At 49.6% G+C, this 24,383-nt stretch overlaps 1 protein-coding gene across 6 annotated transcripts in view; it reads right to left on the bottom strand.

Moving 5' to 3' along the window:
* Positions 1-24,383, bottom strand: part of casz1 (castor zinc finger 1) — a 750,295-nt gene that overhangs the window by 28,548 nt on the left and 697,364 nt on the right. For all 6 annotated transcript variants that reach the window (XM_072477862.1, XM_072477866.1, XM_072477864.1 and 3 more), the window contains 6 exons: positions 22,996-23,128; positions 17,413-17,476; positions 10,573-10,730; positions 8,608-8,730; positions 5,404-5,721; positions 1,756-1,954 (listed from right to left, as the gene is read on the bottom strand). In XM_072477862.1, coding sequence (XP_072333963.1) covers positions 1,756-1,954; positions 5,404-5,721; positions 8,608-8,730; positions 10,573-10,730; positions 17,413-17,476; positions 22,996-23,128 — 995 coding nt within the window. The remainder of the gene's footprint in view (positions 1-1,755; positions 1,955-5,403; positions 5,722-8,607; positions 8,731-10,572; positions 10,731-17,412; positions 17,477-22,995; positions 23,129-24,383) is intronic.

The following is a 24,383-nucleotide window of genomic DNA, read 5'->3' as shown; positions in this document are numbered from 1 at the left end:
TGCCCAACGGCCAAAGATCATAGAGAGCCTGTTGTGCTGTCTCCTGTAACTCTCCCTCTCTAACCTTAATACTGCTGGTTAAAGTCCAACAGGTTTGTTTCGATGTCACTATCTTTCGGAGCGCTAGTGACATCGAAACAAACCTGTTGGACTTTAACCTGGTGTTGTAAGACTTCGTACTGTGCTCACCCCAGTCCAACGCCGGCATCTCCACATCTTAATACTGCTGGCAGCTATTGCGTCCTTCTCTTTGGCGTTAACATACCAATCATACAATAAGGACTGGTAAAACAATAATGTGGGCTCTTTATTTGTGAATAAGACTAGAAACAAATAATGCTAACTTGAAGGTTAAGTCTGATTCCTAACTCCTGTTGTTGTAGACTGACGACAAGTCATTTTCAGTAGAAAGACGGAGGTTGAGGGGTGACCTGATAGAGGTCTACAAGATTATGAGGGTCATGGATAGAGTGGATGGGCAGGCACTCTTTCCCAGGGTGGAGGGGTCAGTCACCAGGGGGCATAGGTTTAAGGTCCGTGGGGCAGAGTTTAGAGGAGATGTGCGAGGCAGGTCTTTTACACAGAGGGTGGAGAGTGCCTGGAACGCGTTGCCAGGGGAGGTTGTGGAAGCAGACACATTAACGGCGTTCAAAAGGCACCTCGACAAACACATGGATAGGATGGGTATAGAGGGATATGGCACTTGGAAGTGCTGAGGGTTTTGGCAAAGGATGGTATCATAACCGGTACAGGCTTGGAGGGCCGAAAGGCCTGTTCCTGTGCTGTATTGTTCTTTGTGGGAGGATGGGATCGTTGGTATTGTTAAGGGGATTGATTTTGTATTTGTTACCGTTTACTGTTTGTGGGTGGGGTGTAAATTTTGAAGGAAAATGTGAAAATGGAGAATAAAAACATTTTTTTAAAAAAGTCAGGAGTGTGATGGAATACTCTCCCCACTTGCCTGGATGGGCGCAGCTCCAACAACACTCAAGAAGCTCAACGCCATCCAGGACAAAGTGTCCATTTGATTGGCAGCCCATCCACTTTAAACATTCGCCCCCCTCCACGCTGCACTGTGGTATGCCGTCAGTACCAGTTACCAAAGCTCCTGCAGCAACTCACCAAGGCTCCTTTGACTGCGCCTCCCAAGTCTGCGCCCTCTACCTCTTAGAAGGACACGGGCAGCAGACACAGAGGAACACCACTCTTCCAAACCACTCACCATCCTGACTTGGGAATATATCGCCGTTCCTTTACTGTCACTGGGTTGACGGAACGTCCTCCCTAACAGCACTGTGGGGGTACCTACACCACATGGACTGCAGCGGTGCAAGAAGGCAGCTCCCCACCACCTTCTCAAGGACAATTAGGGATGGGCAATAAATGCCGGCCCAGCCAGCGACGCCCACATTCCGTGAAAAAAATGAAGAAAAAAAGGAATTCAATCAAAAGAATACAATAGTATAAATTTTACCCAGAGGTTAGACTATTTTACCGAGTCACCCAGAATTGTAGCATTCTGGACAGAATTGGAAATGTCAAAATGTTAGGTCTGGAATGTTTGGTCTGGAATGTTTAGGTCTGGAATGTTTAGGTCTGGAATGTTTAGGTAATCCAATTCTGCCTCTTTGGCCCTTGACTGCGAGTGAGGAGATCCCAGTCCCAAGTAGCTTTGATCTCATCTCAATGGTGAATATCGGCAGGGAAGATAAAGCACAATTGGCTGTGAAGAGGTTTCTGATAATGTGAGCTTACCTGGTTCGGACAGAGGCACTGCAGCGAGTAATAGGAGAACTGGTCGCGCACATTGACGAGGTTGTTGTTGGGATTGATGTGGTCTAGGCAATGGGATTCCGCCTTCCCGGATGTTTTACAGACATATTTGCAATTTCCAAACAGACAGTGGAAGTGGAACTTGTTGGCATATTTACAATCAGTCGCCAGACAGGGATCGCTAAAGGGAGTAAATGTCACAGTCAAGAGCTGAAACCAAAAACTCTGCAAACAGGAATGAAAGAACCATACAGCCATGTCTGAACCGCTGGTGGTGTCTGGTCTATGAGAATGTGAGCTAGCTGAATGTCAGGACGTTAGCCCGACCTGCCCCCCCCAACACTCTTCAACCAATCTTCAGCAGACAACTGAACAAGAGGAAATGTTTTGAAATCACACACATCCCCGAGAGGTCATCCATGTTGTGAGTATAGTCACACACAATAAAGCTTTGGACGTTGTTTTTTTTTTAACAGATTTGATTCTGTGCTTTACCCCATCCAGAAGGTTTGCTCTTTATTCAGCAGCCCTTTCTGTGAGTTGCAGCCTCCAATCCGATTCACCACTGCAGAGCTGCAAAGGCCCAGGTGTAACATCGTAATGGAATAGCAGAGAGAACGTTACAAAAATAAGACAGAGCAGCTGGAGTAGGCCATTTGTCCCTTTGAGACTGTTCCATCGTTCGATACGACCATGGCTGCGATCGTTTATCTTCCCACACTCTCCCCATATTCCCCCAGCACCAGAAACATCAGCTTCCTCCTCAACACGCTCAATGACAGAGGGTGCGATTCAGCTGAATGGGAACAAAGTCCCTGAGTGCTGAGCCGCATGTTTCCCAGCACTCGCAGCGGCGAGTAACACACTATACAACGCCACTCGCATCAAATAAGGGGCCTCAGCGGGGAACGCATGGCCGGGCCTGCTCCCGTTTTCTACGCTGAGGAGCTCCGCTCAGTCTCGATCTCCGAAGCCTCCGCGTGGCCCCCGACTCCCACAAGCCCCACTGCACTATGGGAGGGTCCCCCCAAGCCCCACCCCCAAACAGGGCACCCACACAACAAATGTCAGCTTGGCACCCAGGTGGCACCAGCAGTGCCAGGGCAGCAGCCTGCCCAATGGGCATGCAGCCGGGGGCCTCCAATTCCCTCACACACCCCTATAAGTGCCATTCAGTCTGGTCCCCGTTTACGAACAGCAGTTGGACACCTCCGAGGGGAAGGGGACAAATCCCAATGCTCGGGTACCACACCAGAGTCAGGCTAGCTGCCGCGCTCTAATATGCAGATTTGCTAAAAGGTGATCCCTCGCACAAAGGGTGGGATTTACATCGCAGCATCTCGCCAGATCGCTTCGGATCTCGCGGGGCATTGTGAGCCGGGAAGGTCCCGGCAGCGGGGTCTCCCGGCTTTTATCGGCCACGTTACCCCGCGGCGGGCTGCTTATCGGGCAGAGAATTCCAAACATTCACCACCTCCCGAGTGAAGACATTTCTCCTCACCTCAGTCCGAAATGACCGACCCCTTATCCTGGGACTGTGACCCCCCTCGTGCTAAACTCCCAACTGTGAGGGAGGCACCCTCTGAGCGGACAACATCTTAAACAATAGGACAGCATCCATTTACACAGCCGCTGCCATCCCACAGGATACTTTTACTGCCTTTAAATCCCTCCGAGTGCTGCATTTTATATATCATAATACATACAGTTTTGATGTATTTAATGGCAGTTGTAAATTCAAACTGACATTTTGACATTCACAGCTGCCTTGGATCCTTGTGGAGTGACATTGATGAATGTATATTATAAACTTTCATGATGTAAGAAAGTTCATGATATCAATCACGTAACTACGGTGATATAATGGCTAACTGGTATAGGTTATACAGACAATAACAGATACCTGAAAACAGATTACACATGCTGTTCAGTCACAGGGTTCAGGCGGTGACACAGTGTACAGGCGCTCGTTTCACAGGCCCCTGAGCTTGGATTACTGCTTTAAGTTCACCCCCAGCTATCTATCATTCATAACATGGAACTGGCAGACCACCTTTTCCGATCATGTACCTGACGGAGCTTTTTGCTGCCATGTCCAGGTTTCACTGCATCGTTCCCGTTTGGAAATGCTGAAATAAATCAGCCCCAGGTTTGGGGTTTTTTTGTTCGCTTCCCAGTTTGGAACGTGGGAGGTCAGGGTCAGGCTCAGGGTCAGGGTCATGCTCAGGGTCAGGTTCAGGGCCAGGGTCAGGCTCAGGGTGAGGGTCAGGGTCAGGGTCAGGCTCAGGCTCAGGCTCAGGCTCAAGGTCAGGGCCAGGGTCAGGGTCAGGCTCAGGGTCAGGCTCAGGGTCAGGGTCAGGGCCAGGGTCAGGGCCAGGGTCAGGCTCAGGCTCAGGGTCAGGCTCAGGCTCAGGCTCAGGCTCAGGGTCAGGGTCAGGCTCAGGGTCAGGCTCAGGGTCAGGGTCAGGCTAAGGGTCAGGCTCAGGGTCAGGGTCAGGGTCAGGGTCAGTCTCAGGGTCAGGCTCAGGGTCAGGCTCAGGCTCAGGGTCAGGCTCAGGCTCAGGGTCAGGCTCAGGCTCAGGGTCAGGCTCAGGCTCAGGCTCAGGCTCAGGATCAGGATCAGGGTCAGGGTCAGGCTCAGGGTCAGGCTCAGGGTCAGGCTCAGGGTCACGCTCAGGGTCAGGCTCAGGGTCAGGCTCAGGCTCAGGGTCAGGGTCAGGCTCAGGGTCAGGCTCAGGGTCAGGGTCAGGGTCAGGCTCAGGGTCAGGCTCAGGGTCAGGCTCAGGCTCAGGGTCAGGCTCAGGGTCAGGCTCAGGCTCAGGCTCAGGGGCAGGATCAGGCTCAGGGTCAGGGTAAGGGTTAGGCTCAGGGTCACGCTCGGGGTCAGGCTCAGGGTCACGCTCAGGGTCAGGCTCAGGGTCAGGGTCAGGCTCTGCTGTGATGTTCCGGTCATCGTTGCACCAAAAACAACAACAACTTATATTTACGTTGAACCTTTAACGTGGTAAACTGACCCGAGCAGCGTATTATAAAACAGAATATGGCTCTGAACCACGCAAGGAGATATTAGACCACCTGGTCGAAACCTTGGTCAAAGAGGTGGGTTATAGGGAGTGCCTTGAAGGTGGAAAGTGAGATCGAGAGGTGGGGGGGGGGGGGGGGGGGGTAGGGACGACGATTCACAGCGTGGGCCGAGGTAACTATAGGCCCCCAGGGGTGGAGCGATTAAAACCGGGAATGCACAAAGAGGTAGGAATTAGAGGAGCGCAGGAGATTACAGAGTTAGTTGCTCGACCAGGAGCCCAACATAGATCAGCAAGCACAGAGGTGAGAGAGAGGATAAAGGTCAGGCAGCTGACCTTTGGATGGCCCTTAAGATTATGGCGGGTAGAATGTGATGACCATCCAGGACTGCGTTGGAATGAATGAATCCAGAGGTAACAAAGGCATGAATGACGGTTTTAACAGCAGACACGGTAAGGGAGGGGTGGAGATGGGCAATGTTATGAAGGTGGGAATAGACATCAAGGTTACAAATAGACTGGTTCAAACTCGAAGAGATGCCAGGGAGAGTTTCACTCGCGCACAGTCAGTCGGGTCCTTCAAGTATACACAACGTTCCATACTCACTTCTCCTGAAACTGGAGGAAGCCTGGTTTCACCTGGGGCTTGGCGTTCTCCAGAGACGTGGTCGCCAAGGAAGATGTCACCAGCGTGGAGACGGGGATCTGTGGGATGGAAGCTGCCAGCTGTTTCCAAGCGAGCAGGGTCGGAGTGGAGGTCACAACGGCAGGGTTCGCTGAGGAGGCCTGCATGGCTGCGGCGGTAACCATGGCGATGGAAGGGAAGGAGGAGGCACTGGGAGCTCTGATCTCCATGGGGATCGCGGTTGAGAGCGAAGGCTCCGACTTCACTTTCACCACCCCAGCATCGGCCCGAAAGTGGAAACTACGGAAAGCAGAGAGGTTCCGTCAGTCACGGCGTGGATTTGAAGAGACAGCACAGGTCCTAACAGCCACATTGGAACATAACAGGCCCAACCTGTACCGCATAACATGTTTAAGCACGCATTGGGAAGTCTGAAAATACATTGCTTTAAATAAGTATGACCATTTTCAAATTTAGAGCCTGCTAGTTACTGTGGGCGATGTCAGGGGATAAAGGTTTGATATATTAGCCATAGACGCTTGGAGCCATTACAGCATAAGAGTCCATTTAGCCCATTCAGTTATTCTTATCTCCCCACTCATAGTCCTGCAAGTTTAGTTCCCTCAAATGCAATTTCCTTTTGAAATCATTGATCAAATCAGATTCTGTTCCCCTCACTTGTAGTGAGTGCCAGGTCATACCTCTCACTGTGTAAAGATAGTTCTTCATTGCATTCCCCCTCCATCTTTTGCCCAAATCCTTCAAGCTGTGATCCCGATCCCTTGTACCATCAGTTTCTTTGCCTTGTACGCCTCTATCAAATCTCCTCCCAGCCTCCTTTACTCCAAGAACAGTCCTGGCATCTCCAGCCCGACCTTGTCACTAAAGCCCCTCAGCCCTGGAATCACTCCCGTAAATCTCTGCATCATCTCGAGGACCCCCCCGCATCATTTATCGTAAAATTTACAGTGCAGAAGGAGGCCATTCGGCCCAACGAGCCTGCACCGGGCCTTGGAAAGAGCACCCTAGTTACCTTAGGAGCCCACGCCTCCATCCTATCCCCGTAACCCAATTACCCCACCTAACCTTTTTTTTTGGACACTAAGGGCAATTTATCATGGCCAATCCATCTAACCTGCACATTTTTGGACTGTGGGAGGAAACCTGAGCACCCGGAGGAAACCCACGCTGACGCTGGGAGAACGTGCAAACACCACACAGACACCCGAGGCCAGAATTCATTCCTGAAGTGTGGCATGATAACGATCCTGTGTTGGATACTTTTGGGGCAGCACGGTAGCATTGTGGATAGCACAATTGCTTCACAGCTCCAGGGTCCCAGGTTCGATTCCGGCTTGGGTCACTGTCTGTGCGGAGTCTGCACATCCTCCCCGTGTGTGCGTGGGTTTCCTCCGGGTGCTCCGGTTTCCTCCCACAGTCCAAAGATGTGCAGGTTAGGTGGACTGGCCATGCTAAATTGCCCTTAAGTGTCCAAAATTGCCCTTAGTGTTGGGTGGGGTTGCTGGGCTATGGGGATAGGGTGGAGGTGTTGACCTTGGGTAGGGTGCTCTTTCCAAGAGCCGGTGCGGACTCGATGGGCCGAATGGCCTCCTTCTGCACTGTAAATTCTATGATAAACTGAGCGTTAGAATCGGATTCATTTCAATTCGTTGTGAAAAAACTGGCCTGTGATTTTCTTTCCCAAACCAAGCATTTACTTATCCAAGTCTCTCCCTGTCGGGGCGGGGCGGGGGACGGGGGTGGAGGGGGGGGGGGCGGGGGACGGGGACGGGGGACGGGGACGGGGGGGGGGTTGGGAGGTCTACGAGCGGGTGCTGAATCCAGTGCCCCCCCCCCCTTCACTCCAACTGCGAATCGCACCGATTTCTTCAAATTGCTGGCTCTTTATGTGATGTCATCAAAGTAATTGGACCTTGAATAACCTCTGCATTTTTTTTTAATCTGCATAAATTATTTAAATAATAAACGGATCTAAATTAGAATCATGCCTGGGTCAAAACAAGGTTATTTGGCACTTCATAAATATAAACACCATCAATTTAAAGGGGCTGGGCCTCAGGTAGGGCTGCACTGACACAGCCTCCACCTTATTGATAGGGAGCAGGATACACAATAATATGATCAGTTAATGAAAATTCTAATTAAGGACAAAAGCGCCAGGCAGGGCTTGGAGGGTCAGATAACATAAAGGGAGGCCTGGCTTCTCTTTCTGACACTTATCCGCTCTCTGCGAATGATGAAAGGAGAGGTCGTGTTAAATTGTTGGAGCTGTCGCAGATTTTATCCACCAAGTGGTAGGCACCCTTTTAAAATCTGTGCCAAAATCACACTGGAGGAGTAACTTAGCCAATTCACCCCCCATCTCCCCCACCCTGCAGCCCCCCCCCCCCCAACCCCCCGGACACCCAACAAACTCTAATACCCAGGGAGCTGGCTTGACTCTGGCCTCAACCCCAGCTGAATGTGCTCATCAAGGACCAGTGATGTGGAGCTCCTCTTGTTTGCGTTGCTCCCCGCCCTTTCCCTCCCCTCCCCTCTCCGGGATTTACTTCCAGGCGGAGTTGACCGATTTTTTAAGGTGGGGGGGGGGGATTCTGAGGCAGTTCCCTGAGGCTAAATGTCGATGAGGCCCGATTTTCAGCGTCTCCCATGGGAGCACATTCCAAATCTGTCACCCACTTTGTGCAGTGAATCCCCATGTTGTAACAATGAGGGCTGATTAGAGTTATATTTGCTACGACAGTAAACACTGATGCGGTTTTATCATGGAATTTACAGTGCAGAAGGAGGCCATTCGGCCCATCGAGTCTGCACCGGCTCTTGGAAAGAGCACCCCACCCAAGGTCAACACCTCCACCCTATCCCCAAGGTCAACACCTCCACCCAGTAACCCCACCCAACACTAAGGGCAACTTTGGACACTAAGGGCAATTTATCATGGCCAATCCACCTAACCTGCACATCTTTGGACTGTGGGAGGAAACCGGAGCACCCGGAGGAAACCCACGCACACACGGGGAGGATGTGCAGACTCCGCACGGACAGTGACCCAAGCCGGGAATCGAACCTGGGACCTTGGAGCTGTGAAGCAATTGTGCTATCCACAATGCTACCCTGCTGCCCTTACAGTTGATGGCCATACAGTGATTGTTTGGCCACACTTACTTGGCGTGTTTAATGGCTCCATCCAAGGTGCTGAAGAGGGCACCACAGTCTTCCACCACACAATGGAAATGGGTTTTATGCAGGAAATCACACTGGGTCTCACAGTAATCCTCTGTGGTAAATCTAAGGACGAGAGACAGAAAATGATTAAGAAAGCAGCAAGGCAGTCCGATATTCATCGCTGCTGCTGTCGAACGGCTCGAGAATCCTGCACAACTTCACATTGCGAAACGTATGTTTCATTTTCCCTTCTGATGTCCTAAAGCTTCCAATTCCAACTCCTGTTGAGGAGGTTCCCAGAACGGGATGAGTCTCCCTGGATACTGTTGCTAACAGCCTGGGCCAATCTTCCTCTAACTTTCTGGCTTTACATCATTGGCCGAATGTTCTAACATGTCCCACCACAGAGACGTCTCCAGGGAAGGCCTATGGCCTTTCATTTACATATGGAACGGGATTAATGCATGTTTTAGGAGGCCATCAAAAAAAGGCGACCCAGTTTTAAGCATTCACGCATCGCAGGGTTGCTGGACCTTCGTTCCCAAATTGGACCTAGTTGACCCTATGCAGCTAAATCTGGGGTCAATGAGGTCAGATTACACGCATAGACACACGTGTGCATGCACACGCACAAACACACACACTCATGTACAAATGCAGACACACATGCTCACATACAAGTGTCCCCTTTCCAACTGTTGCTGGTTAGCAATCAGGGAATCTGGAATCTCAATTGCTTTACCCCTGCTGCAATACACTCACTGGTTATAGCGCCCATTGTGACAGCAAGGCCGAGAAGGGCTAATTCAACCCAGGCCAGGAGTCACTGCTGCAGTTTTGTTAGTCTGTGAGACTCAATATCTGGTGTTTGTTAATCTGTGAGACTCAGGACCCCGTCTACACCAGCTGGGGATGTCCAGAACCCGGGCTGGGATTCTCTCCTACCCGGCGGGGTGGGGGAATCCGGCGTAATGGAGTGGCGGGAACCACTCCAGCGTCGGGCCGCCCCAAAGGTGCGGAATTCTCCGCACCTTTAGGGGCCAAGCCCTCACATTGAGGGGCTAGGCTGGCGCCAGACTGATTTCCGCCCCGCCGGCTGGCAGGAAAGGCCTTTGGCGCCACACCAGCCTGCGCCGAAAGGACTCCGCCGGGCGACGCATGCGCGGGAGCGTCAGCAGCCGCTCACGGCATCCCCGCGCATGCGCAGTGGAGGGGGTCTCTTCCTCCTCCGCCATAGTGAAGACCATGGTGAAGACGGAAGAAAAAGAGTGCCCCCACGGCACAGGCCCGCCCGCGGATCGGTGGGCCCCGATTGCGGGCCAGGCCACCGTGGGGGCACCCCCCAGGACCCCGGAGCCCGCCCGTGCTGCCTGCTCCCACCGGTAAGGTAGGTGGTTTAATCCACGCCGGCTGGCGAGGGTTGACAGCGGCGGGACTTCGGCCCATTGCGGGCCGGAGAATCGCCGGGGGTGGGCCCGCCGACCGGCGTGATTCCCGCTGACCGGCGCGGCGCGATTCCCGCCCCCGCCGAATCTCTGGTGGCGAAGAATTCGGGACACGGCGGGGGCGGGATTCACGCCAGCCCCTGGCGATTCTCCGACCCGGCTGGGGGTCGGAGAATCCCGCCCATGGGGTCACAGTTTGAGGAAACGGGGTAGACCATTTAGGACAGAGATGAGGAGAAATTCCTTCACCCACAGAGTGGAATTTGCTATCACAGGAAGAAATTGAGGCCAAAACATTGTATGTTTTCAAGAAGGAGTTTGATATAGCACTTGGGGGCTAAAGGGGTCAAATGATGTGGGGGGAAGGCGGGAACAGGTTACTGAATTGGATGATCAGCCAATGGAGGAGCAGGCTCGAAGGCTCGAACGGCCTCCTCCTGCTCCTATTTTCTATGTTTCTATTAACCCACTGAGCCACTGAAGCTGGAGAAAAATAAAGGTGAAACTGTTTCTTGGTTACCTGCGCAGGTATTTTTCCCAGAACTCAGTTCGTTTCTCAGGTCGCTGTGGGGTCAAAGCTTTGTTCAAGTAGGAGGCCTGTTCTGTATCGGACTGCCCACAATCTGGTTCCGTCTTCATGTTCAGCAAACTGCTCAGTCCACTACTGCTATGGCTTATCTAGTGAGAGAAACAGAAGAGTTTATAATATATCAGCAAGTGTCAAATTCCAAAGTGTGTGATGCTGAGAGGTTGTTTCCCCTTGTGGGAGAGTCTGGGATCAGAGCGCACAATCTCAGTGTTAAACATCTTTCCAATAAGCCTCTTGTTTGTTTGCACCTTCATTGTCTGCAAACCTATCCCTTGAAATACTGCAAAGGAACTGGCGTCCAAAACTCTGAAGGAAACAGGTTGAGCTCAGGGGTACCTTGCTTGATAAGAGAAGAAACATAGTGACGAAGCTGTTGTGGCACACCATGGTTATACGGCCAGAAACTGGTTACCAACTGAAACTATGAAACCCTCAAATATAATAACACAAACCTACACTGGAGAAGTGGCTCCATTGAGGGGCCGTTTGGATGTAAATGTGCCGTGAAACAGACAGGTCGCAGACTGCACGTCGTTAATGGTAACTAACCAGCCCATTGGAAGAACCTGGCTGGAGAGAATCCGGATAAACTGGGCCGAGGCTAAACTGGGCCGAGGTGAATCTCATGTAGGAGTCCGAAGCAGGTCGACCAAAGATCTTTTCTTTTAAAAAAAAATATTTTTATTCTCCTCCTTTTTCACCCAAATCTACACCCACCAACAATAAACGATAATCAGTAACAAATATGGAAATCCCCATCTCAATAACAACGATCCCATCCTCCCACCAAACCCAAAACATTAGCCCGCATGTTCACACAAACAAATGACTAAAAGGAATCAGGGATCACCCATAGTCGCCATTAACACACACAGCCCCCCTCTCCCCAACCCTCCCACCCCCACGCCCCAACTAATGTTCGATGTTATCCAGTTCTTGAAAGTGCATAATGAATAATTGTAGAACCTCTCCATCCTTCCCCTCAGTTCAAACTTAACCTTCTCAAGAGTCAAGAATTCCAACAGGTCCCCCCGCCACGCCAGGGCACTGGGTGGAGAGGTTGATCTCCATCCCAACAGGATCCGCCTTCGGGCGATCAACAAGCCGAAGGCTACAACATCTGCCTCCGCGCCCGTTTCCAACCCTGGCTGGTCCAACACCCCGAATATGGCCTCCCGGGGGCCCGGGTCCAGTTTCACGTGCACCACCTTGAAAATTACCCTAAATACCTCCTTCCAGTAATCCTCTAGCTTTGGACAGGACCAAAACATATGAACGTGATTCACGCCCCCCCCCCCGGCAACGCTCACGCACATCTTCTACTCCTTCAAAGAATTGGCTCATCCTCGCCCTCGTGAGGTGCGCTCTATATATCACCTTCAGCTGTATCAGCCCCAACCTCGCACGTGAGGTGGAGGCATTTACTCTGCGGAGTACCTCACGCCAGAACCCCTCCTCTATAACCTCTCCCAACTCTTCCTCCCACTTTGCTTTGATCCCTTCTAGTGGTGCCTTATCCTCTTCCAAAATAGCTCCGTACACCGCTGACACTACCTCCTTCTCCAGTCCCCCTGCCGTCAGCACCTCCTCCAGCAATGTGGAGGCCGGTTCCTCCGGTCTACCGAAGATCTTAAAGAAACTTGCCATTGTCTTTATGGAGAGCTGGGAAGCATGAAATAGATCTCAGTCAAACTAAAGATTAAAGATGAAAACCAAGCAAGGTGCTTAAAGGCTCGATCAGTGCTGTACGCCAACAGGCCTAATGCCAAGGCAGAACCAGAGAGGCTGGTCAAAACGGAGGTCCTTGAACCTGTTAATATAAGAGATTGGGCCACGCCGATAGTACCTGTGATGAAGAAGGTTGGTTCGGTACGCATGTGTGGTGATTTTAAAGTCACTATCAATCCAGTACTGCCTTTAATTGATGGGTTATCAGCTGGGTTGGCTGGAGGCCACCATTTCAATAAAGTTGACCTTAGTCAAACTTATCTCCAGATAAATGTGGATCCAGATTCACAATAAAATTTGACAATCGTAACACACAAAGGGCTATTCAGATATAAAAGACTCCCATTTGGCATCACTGTCACACCGACATTCTAAGCAGTCTAGAAGGAGTCCAGTGCTACTTAGACAATATCTTAGTTACCAGAAAGAATGAAGAAGAGCATCTTCAAAATTTATATGCTAAACTACAGAGACTGGAAGATTGTGAACGACGTGTACGGAAGCATAAATGTGAATTCTTCAAAGCTTCTATTGAATACTTGGAGCACGTCATAGATGCCAAGGGACTTCACAAATCACCTCCTAAAGTAAAAACAATAATGGAGGCACCTGCACCTCAAAATATAAATTTACTTGATCATTTTTGGGCTTATTAAACTTATGGAAGGTTTGTCTCTAATCTAGCAACTATCCAAAAGCTTTTACACAACTTATTGTGTCAAAACAGGAAGTGGGTGGGTCAATACGAGGAGGCCTCTTTACAAGTTAAAGAGGCGCGACTAAAGTCAGAGGTCCTGACACACTTTGATCCAAAGTCACCCTTGCGACTGATTTGCGATGCATCACTGTATGAGGTGGGAGCAGTGGTTTCTCACATAACGCCCAATAGTGAAGAGAGGCCAATGTCGTTTACATCAAGATCCTTGAACAAAGCAGAACTGAACTATCCACAGATAGGGTATGAAGCTCTAAGCATCATTTTGGATCCAAACGTTTTTACCAATGTCTATATGGAAGGAAATGTACTTTTACGAATGGATCATCGATCACTGACAATGATACTGGGCCGCACACCGGTATTTCATCTCAAGCAGCGAGCCAGGTACAGAGAGGGACATTGCTGTCATCAGCACATACTACACAATAAAATAGTCAATTAAAATCGCCATGGGGACGCTGATGGACTCTCTAGATTACTGTTACCTCATGAGTTGTCAATGAATAGTTCGAGTGGTAATATTTTCTATTTCGAAGAGGTCGATAACACTCCTGAAACTGCAGGACGAAGTTAAGAACTATACCAGAAATAATCCACTCCTGTCAGAGGTTATGGACATGGTTCTTCATGGCAAGACTACAGGAGAAAACTTGGAGTTGAAGCCATATGTTACCCAAAGTCTCGAACTGTCCGTACAGGCTATCTCCTCTGCGGAATGAGGGTCATCGTTCCGCCATTGATAAGGAAACATATCCTAAACCAACTTCATGAAGGTCATTGTGGGGTAGTAAGGACGAAGGGCATAGCCAGAAGCTCCTTTTGGTGGCCAGGGCTCGATAGTGAAATGGAGAAGGCGGGCAGGTGTTTGACTTGTGCAAAAGTTCGAAGCCTGCCGCCACTAGCACCCTTACACCCGTGGGAATGGCCGAAAGGGACAAGGCAAAGAGTTCATACAGACTATGCCGGACCATTCGAAGGATGAATGTTTTTCATTGTGGGAGACACGGACTTGAAAAGGCCCGAAGTCCCCATTATAAAGACTACGTCCACGGAGAGAACAATAGAAAGACTGGGTGAGACTTGGTGCAACGACAATGGGCCACAGTTCAATTTGTGAGAATTCACAAATTATCTAAAGTAAAATGGAATCCAACACATCCAATGTTCTGCTCATCATCCTGACACAAATGGGTTGGCTGAAAGATTTGTTCAGACAATGAAGCATCATTGAAGGTAACTCGTGAGCAAGGATCATTGTCTAAACCAATGACATACAGGAATACAACACATTCAACAAGCCAAAGTTCGCTGGCATTACTCATGGTAAAATATCAGTTACGCACAGTGTTTGATTTGCTGAAGCCGCCTAAGACAAGAGAGATTGTTGAGAGGAAACAGCAAAGTCAGGTTTTGCGACGCGAGAACAGGGCTAAATGCCATGTTCTTCAGAAAGGTCAGGAAGCATTGGCAAAGAACTACACCACCAGTGAGGAGTGGGTACCTGCCGTCGTCTTAGCACAGATAGGACCGGTCTCCTACACCGTTAAGACTCGGGACAATGTAGTGTAGGGGAGACACGCTGATCAACCTTTAACAACTAGAACGAGTTTGCCAGAGACAGAGTCAACCGAGAGTCAACAGCAAACAGCCAAGTGAGGACCGAGACATTCCTGAGAACCCGACAATACCAGAAACAGCTGTGGAAGATAATAGTTGAGGACACCTCAAACCGGGACAACCTCCGAACATTACGTTGATTTCGGTTGAGACAACTGTGGACGACGTCCAAAATAAACCCAAAACACCAGAGGTTACAGTCAACACAAGAAAGCAGACGCCCGAGGACCAACAATCACAGGAATCGACGTCCTCCGAAACATCTAACTTGTTGACTGTGTTTATTAATTGTTCATATTGTAAATTTTGATTGTTAACGTGATATTGCGTTTCATTGCAGGAACCTCTAAAGTAAAGGCGGAGAAAGTGTTGTGTGTTCATGTTTGTTACTAGTTCAAACAAGGTTGCTTTAAGAGTTTGATCATGTGACATATTGATGATGTAATCGGCCATTTGGGCGGGCGATCGGGCAGTCTATCCTAACAGCCTGTGGAGTAAACACCTTTCCAATAAAGCTCTTGTTTGTTTGTACCTTCATGGTCAGCAAGGCTCGCCTTTAAAAAATACCACACTCAGGTTAAGGGGTCACTGGTCTAAGACAGAGATGAGGAGGAATTTCTTCTCTCAGAGGGTAGTGAATCTGTGACATCCTTTACCGCAGAGAGCTGTAGAGGCTGGGTCATTAAGTACATTAAAGGCGCCTCCCTGATCGCCCGCCATAGAATCCTGTTCGGCTGGCGGTCAGCAGCACCACCCAAAGCTGCAGACTGGCTGTCCGACCTCTCGGAATCTCCCCAAATAGAGAAAATCAAATTCACCATCCGAGGTCAGACGGCGGCTTCCACAGAACGTGGGAGCCATTCACCCAATTGTTCCGGGACCTGTTTGTGGCCAACAAACAGGCAGAAGAATAGCCAGGTAGCCAAGAAACAGAGGAGAGTAGCCAAAGCATGAGAGGGAGAGATAGACCGGGGGAGGGGCGGGGGGGGGGACACAGCTAAATCTAAGAGGAAGGAAAGGCGAGCCACAGGGGGGGGAGCAGGAGCGGGGAGAGGGGGGGTATTGGGAAGAGACGGAACAATAGAGGAGAGCCAGGGAGGGGGAGGGGGGAGGCAGGGAAACTTTAACAAATTTAACGTCCACAGGAACAGAGAAAACGGGGAAGTCGGGAGGGCCGCAGAAGCGGAAGTGCGCAGAAGCGGAACGGCAGCGAACTCCGTCTGGGAGAAGCAAGGGACGACAACACCACGAACAGATGCCTACTTATGTGTGTAAATAATTTTGCCAAGTGTACAGAGCTGCTGCTGTTGAGCGGGGGCATAATACCGTCCAATGGCTTCTCAGGGAAAATTAAAACGTCAGCAGCAGCAGCGACCCGTAGGGGAGTGGGGGTGAGTGCTCCGTTGGGAGGGTGTGGGAAGACTGAGGCGCGTGGGGTGACGTCTAGTCAATTGCTATTGTATATTCTCTTTTTGCACTATGTTAATGTTCACTCTATTTTGCTGTGTTAGGATTATTACTATTTATTATGAAAAACTTTGCAAAACTTTCATTAAAAAAATATATTTTTTAAAAAAGTATGTTCAAGGCTGAGATAGACAGATTTTTACTCAGTAATGGAATCCAGGGTTATGGGGATGAGGTGGGAGAGTGGAGTTGGGGATTATCATGTTAGATCAATCATGATCTCATTGAATGGTGGAGCAGACTCGACGGGCCGAATGACAATTCTGCTCCTATATCTGATGGTATGTGTATAATAAGCATGTTGATGGGAGGCCTCTGTCCCTCCACTGCCAAGATGTAAAACCCTTAGAGTTGCCTACCTGGTCTCCATAACTTGGTGATGAATGAGTTATGGCAGTCCCTTCCTTCAACTTGAACCAGTTAACCTGGTGAGGTGGACCAAACATTAACCTTCCCGTCCCGGGCTCTATTATCAATGGCTGAATTCCAGAGCGACTACTACAACTATCCAGATTCATGTGGCACTTTTAATGTAAAAGAAACACCCTGCGATGGATCACTGGAGCGTTCTAAAGTAAAATGAGCCACCAAGCCTCCACACAAGGTAACATGTGAGCAGGAGAGCAGAAACCTAGTCTCACAAGTAGGGGGCGGGGGGAATGGAGGGGTTTGAAAACAAGGTTGAGGATTGAAGAGCAAGACAGTGCTGGACTGGGAGATATGTCGGTCAGTGAACGCAGGCCTGATAGGGGATCAGGACATGCTCGGTGTTTAGACATGGACAGCAGAGTTTTGTCTGTCCTCAAGTTTACAGAGGGTTGAATGTTTGAGAGCAGCCAGGGGTTAGGACAGAACATTTGTAAAGGCTTATGAGCTGGTCTCACTTAAAAAAAAACCATTAACAACACCCCCCCCCCCGGCCCCCCCACACCCCCGACAAGAAGCCGAAATGTAACTCTTTAACAGTGTTCTGCAGCTGTTAAATGTGCCACTATAACCCACTCCACAGCACAATCCGGCAGCATACTCCACTCAGCATATTCCACTCCATTTAATTACGTTCATTTCTATGTGGATGATGAGTTGAAGTGTGCTGCCCATGATCGATTATTTTAAAATGTGAAAGCTTTTGCCACCACAGACGTGGAACCTGACGTCGGGGTAACGGAAACCAAACAGGCCAACCTGAGAAATGCAGCTCACTTGTTTTCTGGGTGTAAATGGCGACAGTTCGCTCTTACCTTATTGAGGAAAGACGACAATAGGGATGTATGTCCTGATTCCATATGTCCGTTAGACTCGGTACTGCAGAGAAAAGAAAGAAACCTTCAGCTTGATTTCCCCACGGCTGCTGTTCCTGGGTGCTGCGATGATGGTGTGGGTAGGGCTGCCCCAGGGTTAAAAGTCCAGACACCCGCCGACAGTGAGATCTGTTTGCGCCAAACTAAACTCTTCATTTATTCAGCTTCCAATGTGAACAGGGAATCTTGCTGGCATGTATCTGTGAAGGTGCTGCCCTGTCTAAGTGACACTGTCATCTGGTAAGATCATATTGTGAAGGGTAATTGGGGGGGTGGGCAATAGACCGCGGTATCTTGCCCATGAAGGAACAGGAGAAAGCCAAACATGTACAGGGAGCAGTGACCACACAAATTACAGGCGACACACAAAATGCTTAACAGGACTTTCAGCGTCACCTATATAACTAAATGGTTGCTCCTTTAGGAAGACCTAAAGATATCTCCCTGCCTCGTAATCAATTCATTAGTTCAACAAAATGGCCTTTTCCTATATCTCAAAATATCTAAGGGCCCCTCCATATCACGACACTAACAAATGGGAAATGGTGGCATAGAGGTAATATCCCTGGAATAGTAACCCAGAAGCCCAGGCTAATGTCCTGGGGACATGGGTTCGAATCCCAACACAATCATTGGTGCGAATTCAATTAAATTACTTCATAAATCTGGAATGGAAAGCTAGTCTCAGTAATGGTGACCATAAAGCTCCTGATTGTCATAAAAAAACCATCTGACTTACTAATGCCTTTCAGAGGAGAAAATTTGCCGTCCTTCCCTGGTTTATCCGCGCCCCCAGCAATGGGGTTGGCTCTTCACGGGCCAAACGAGCCGTTAAGTTCTACCAAATCGCCAGGGAAATGTCCAAAGGAGTTGAGTGGTCAAAGAAGATGGCGGATCACCACCTCCTTCTCAAGGGCAATTAGGGGTGGGCAGAGATGCCCAATCCCGTGGAAGAAACAGGAATTGGAGAATCCTGGGATAGGAGAGTGAGGTCAAAGAGCTAAATCTACAGGTCTATTCCTCTGTTACTCACTACTTGCCAGGTGCAGTGTTGAGCAGAATCAGCCCTGTTGTGCTGTGGTGAAACTCGCTCCAGAGGAGAGAGGACCTGAAGAGGAATAACTTTCCTCCATACTGATCTGACCTTGTACATTATGGGCAATAAGGTCGAAGCAATGACATATATATATATATACTCATGATGTGGAGATGCCGGCGTTGGACTGGGGTGAGCACAGTAAGAAGTCTTACAACACCAGGTTAAAGTCCAACAGGTTTGTTTCGAATCACTAGCTTTCGGAGCGCTGCTCCTTCCTCAGGTGAATGAAGAGGTAGGTTCCAGAAACATATATATATATATATAGACAGAGTCAAAGATGCTCCTGAGGAAGGAGCAGTGCTCCGAAAGCTAGTGATTTGAAACAAACCTGTTAGACTTTAACCTGGCCTGAGGAAGGAGCAGTGCTCCGAAAGCTAGTGATTCGAAACAAACCTGTTGGACTTTAACCTGGTGTTGTAAGACTTATTACTATGTATATATATAGCGCCTGGGTCTGGTAAAATATCTGAGAGGAATATTTAGTCCATGGCTCATGTTAATATATTAGAGATGTTGTTTAGTTTTGGGAAGATTATTGTTGTGAAGGTAGGGTTAATAAAAGGCTAGGCGTTAGAGATTGGCAGAATACCTCAAATAAAATGGCAGTTCAGAAGATTACCCATGTTTGTTCAATAAAGTCAGAGGAGCAGAAATGGAGCCATAAAACAGCAGGTGGGCTGACTTAACTGGAGAACAGGAGATATGGGACATGGTTCAGTGGTCTCGCGCACCCGACGGTATCAGGGCAAGGCCATTGAATGAGCACTCGAAATGTCTCGCGAGATTCACTGGAATCTTGCGGTGTGTCTCAATCTGGATCTCGCTCCCATTGGGCTAATGTAAACATGCGCTCGCCCAATTCACCCGGGGGCCCGAGATTCACCAGCCTCGCCCGCGAGGCCTCAACCGGGCACCGTTTGTTACTGGTTCAGACAGTCAGAATAAGTCCGAGAAGCCATTGATAGCTAGGCACAGCCGGGAGATTGGACGTTGGAAGGGCAGTGCTATCCTAGTAAAGCTAGCAGTCTGTGAAAGAGTTTAAAATGTGGCAGCAACTAGAGGTGAGAGTGCAGCTTTGTGAATCCTGTGGAACGCAGTCTCAGGAACAGAGACTGAACCACTGGGAGGTGAGAAATCATTGAGGCAATCCAGGTCGGAGTGGCCTTTGAGGGTATTCAGAGGCTAGGTCTTCGAAACAGAAGAGATGAAATCTCTTGTGAGGGAGACGTAGTTTTAATGAGATATTGCGACTCACAGTGGTCACTGATGGCTGGGTGGATTGCTGATAAATCCGTGGGATCAGTCTTGGCCACATCTGCCATTTAATGTTCAATGTGATGTGTTTGCCTGTTAATTAATATTTACCTCACATTAATGAATGGTAGAATATAAGATCGATGCTGGAGATTGTTTTATATAGTGAGGTTTATTTTGCTTGTTTAAAATCATGGAATCTTGTGGCTTTATTCTCCTGGTGGGTAACTGGGATTCCAAACTTTGCCTACTTTAAACAAAAGCTGGGTGATAACACATTCCAGAACATTTCAGGGTGTAATCAGCCAAATGTTTAACAGTGAGCTAAAAATCATGTAAAAGAAGCACGTTTAAAGAGCCTCTTAACGGAGAGAGGAAGGGATTGGGGAAATGTTTAGGGAGAGAATTCCAGAGCTTAGGGTGCAGACAGCTGACGGCCAGTGGTGGGGTTAGGGGAGTGAGGGCTGCATTAGGGATCTGAATTGAAGGTTTGCACAGATCACGGAGAGTTGGAGAGCTGGAGCAGGATACAGAGAGAGGGAGGGGTGAGGCCACAGAGGGATCAAGTTAGATTCTGATAGTGGGGAATCACAATGAGCAGAATACTAACCAGGTCCTGAAATCTTTACTATTGAAGCCTTAATTTATGTTTTTCTTGCTTTTGTTCTTCAAATGTCCCACTTTGAAAAGATACTGCGAGGTCCATTGCTGATGATGGGAGACCCAGGAGTGTACCCCAGGTGAAGCTCGGGGGGTGGGGGGACCTTTCGTCAAAGTCCAGCTGAGTGAGGTAGCACTACACCTCACTACAGAGCCAAGGGTAACACAAAACCCTCAAATTCGTCCTCTCCAAGTTAGAATCTACTGATCTGGACTCTAAACAGCAGCACGGTGGAGTTGGGGGAGTGGGGTGGGAGGCTCCTATTTGGTCTGTCTGTAGTTGGGGGCTACTTTTGGACATGAGAATCTTCATGGCCAAACGCACAGTGGAGCTGATGCGCGATCAATTACACTCAAGATGAAGTAATTTCATAACTGAAGGCTTTAATCTACTAGAACTTGTTCCCCAGCAGCTTCGCTACAGAAAGTGAAGGCTGCTGGGACAGCACCGGTTCTTATACTCCGCCTGTCAGGGCGGAGCTACGTATCAACAGCCAATGGTAAACTCCTAGGTTTAACCAATGGTCATCAGCCTCTTAGGTACCGCAATACCTGATACTACCACAGGAGCAAAGGAGGCTGCAGTTACAGAGGGTAGGCCGGTTTCCAGGACAGAGTGAGGTATATTTCCTTTCTTCATTCTTTCATGGCGTGTGGGTGTCACCGGCAAGGCCAACGTTTATTCTCCATCCCTAATTACCCTTGGTGGTTTGCTGGGCCATTTCAGAGAGGGCAGTTAAGAGTCAGCCACACTGCTGTGGGTCTGGAGTCACATGTAGGCCAGACCGGGGAAGGACGGCAGATTTCCTTCCCTGAAGGGGCATGAGTGAACCGGATGGGTTTTTACATCGATCAATGATAGCTTCAGGGGCCAAGATTTCCTGGTCCTGTAGTGCCGGGACCCACTGTGGGAGATTCAGCAGCCCAAAAGTCCACTGACATTCGAGGGGACTGGATGATCTCGGCGGTGGGCAGGACCGGAACACCGTGCCCATGGTAACCATGACCGAGACCAGCTGACATTTCCACATTCATTCATTGAGTTGAAATTCCACCAGGCGCTGGGTTGGGATTTGAACCCAGTGTCTACAGAAGATAGCCTGGGCCTCTGGGTTACTAGTCCAGTGACATTATCCCCCCTCTCCCACTTCCAACAGGGAATAGTGTCAATGCTCGGACCTCGACAGAAACAAAAAGATGGAAAGGTTCTGTGGGGTTGGGATGCACAGGAGAATTGTGGCGGGGGAGGTGGTCTTTGATGCGGGGGAGGTGGTCTTTGATGCGGGGGAGGTGGTCTTTGATGCGGGGGAGGTGGTCTTTGATGCGGGGGAGGTGGTCTTTGATGCGGGGGAGGTGGTCTTTGATGCGGGGGAGGTGGTCTTTGATGCGGGGGAGGTGGTCTTTGATGCGGGGGTGGTGGTCTTTGATGCGGGGCTGGTGGTCTTTGATGCGGGGGAGGTGGTCTTTGATGCGGGGGTGGTGGTCTTTGATGCGGGGGAGGTGGTCTTTGATGTGGGGCGAAGGCAGTTGATCACATGGCTTGTTTAATTTTATACGTGGAGGTGGTACAGCAACATTGGGCTTTAGATACTCTCAGGGGTGGGAGGAGGACGCACATCGGAGATGTATGGGCGATTCGTGGGGAAAGGGCAGGATTCGGTGGAAGGAGGGAAGGGCAGGTGGGGGGGGGAGGAGCTGAGACCCATCCTGGAGGAGGAGGTATGGAGTGAATCCCTCCTTGGGGGAATGCTGCATCGTCGTGCGTGAGGTTGAGCTTAATACAGCTCAAGGTGGCGCTTAGGGCGGACCTTACCAGGGCCGGGATGAGTCGATTTTTTGAAGGGGTTGACGATGAATATGAGCGATGCTCGGGAGCGCGTGCTCATCACACGTTCATGCCCTGTCCCGAGCTGGTGGGCTTTTAGGGGTCTTTTCTCAGCACCATACTGGCAATCCTGGAGGATGATTTAAACCCCTGTCCGTTAGTTAGGGTGAGGGACCAACCGGAGTTGAGGTCAGGGGTGGGGGTAGATGCGTTGGCATTCGAATCGCTGCTGGCCCGGCGATGGCTATTGTTGAGCTGTGGGCAGGCAACGCCACCCAGTGCTGCAGTGGCGGGGGGATTGTGTGGAATTCCCGTACCTTGAGAAGGTTTGGTTTGTGGTGAGGGGGGTCGATCGACGAGTTTATTTTGCACTTTAAAGAGCTGGTCACTGTTAACTGTTTGGGAGGTGGGGATTGGTTGCTTGTGTTATATTTCTGCGATTGAGGTTCATATTACTATTGCTGTTGTAGTTTTTGATGCGCGTGTTATTATGGTCTGTTGCAAATTTTTGGTATGTTAAAAATGTTAAGTTTCAATAAAAATATTTTTTTAAAATTGGGTTTAATGGCTATGATCATGTCAGGATATACTGTCAGAACATGTCTCTTCCCAACATCTTAATCAGACTGAAGTAACTCATTCATTTGGAGACCGGCACTGCCGCTCACGTCTGTTAGTTACTTGCCCATGCTCCTTCACGCTGAGATCAAGGCTCCTGTCCTGCATTGAGTCCTGGGACTGGGTCTTGATGGTGTCACTTGGCGCTTGCTTCAGCGCAACCAGATTGAACTGATCCGCCAGTGTTTGCTGGTCGCTTCCTGCAACAGAAAGTGCAAAACAACAAGTCATTGTTGGTCCCCGATGATGAGATTGGTTCTGACTTTCGTTCAGCGATGGGACAAGTGGAGTGATAATTATTGCCAAATCACGTCAAGCCACTGGGATTTTCATGATGTTGAAACATTGGTCGAGGGGGGGGATGGAAGAGAACGAGGCGAAAAAGCTTCATTTTTATCAGCTGCGGCTGTCATAAGCGATTTGCAGCCCTGCCTCTTAACTATTTATTAAATATCATGTTAATGTTGAGGTCGTCTGGCAGATTCGGAGTGGTCGACAACCTTCGTATCCTTTCAGGATGCCTACGTTTCTATGGAAACGCTGCAGTCCCTCACGGAGCATGCCCAACAGGAACATCTTCCATCTGTGCCAGATCAAACTTGACAGCCAATCAGATCAGTTCAAACAGCCTGACCCTCCCCGCCAACCACAACAACCCCCCCCCCCCCCCCAACCCCCCGCCGCCCCGGAACACCCACAAATCACATTTCTGAAAAAGGTATTGTGGGAGCCCGTGCGCAATGCGAATGAAACAGGGGACAGGATTGCCTGCACCCAGCTTTTCCACAAATGCCCAAGTGATTAAAATATTAATTTGCCCTCAGGCAAAAAGGATATATTTTTGAAAGATACTGTCCTATTTCTCAAACTGGCTGGCTTGAAGTGAAAGAAAACGTAACATGTTCAGTGACCTCTGAACCCCCACCCCCTGGATCGTGTGGTTTTATTTCTCGCCCAAAGTTGTAGGAACTAAAGTCCCATGAGGACATTCCAAACTCTCTGACTCTGGCAATTCTGCTATTCTCGGAGGCCCTGGATGTACACCACAGGATACTATTGATGCTAAACGTTTCATTCTTTCACTTGGAATTCTTCCGGGCTCCACATTCACAAAACCCCTGCTCAAATAGCGAAGGGCAGGGATTTCAATGAGAGGGCAGCAACGGTGGCACAGTGGTTGGCATTGCTGCCCCACTGTGCCAGGGACTCAGGTTCAATTCCAGTCTTGGGTGACTGCCTTTGTGGAGTTTGCACGTTTTCCCCGTGTCATAGAATCGCAGAATCAGAGAATCTTCAGAAATTTCTTCAGCCAGAGAGTGGTGGGTCTGTGGAATTCATTGCCACAGAGGGCGGTGGAGGCCGGGACGTTGAGTGTCTTTAAGACAGAAGTTGATAAATTTCTCGAGGAATTAAGGGCTATGGAGAGAGAGCGGGTAAATGGAGTTGAAATCAGCC

This window comes from Scyliorhinus torazame, chromosome 16 (assembly GCF_047496885.1).
Source record: "Scyliorhinus torazame isolate Kashiwa2021f chromosome 16, sScyTor2.1, whole genome shotgun sequence".
Classification (NCBI taxonomy): Eukaryota; Metazoa; Chordata; class Chondrichthyes; order Carcharhiniformes; family Scyliorhinidae; genus Scyliorhinus; species Scyliorhinus torazame.
Note: the sequence above shows the minus strand (reverse complement) of the source record. Positions and strands in the feature narration are given on the sequence as shown.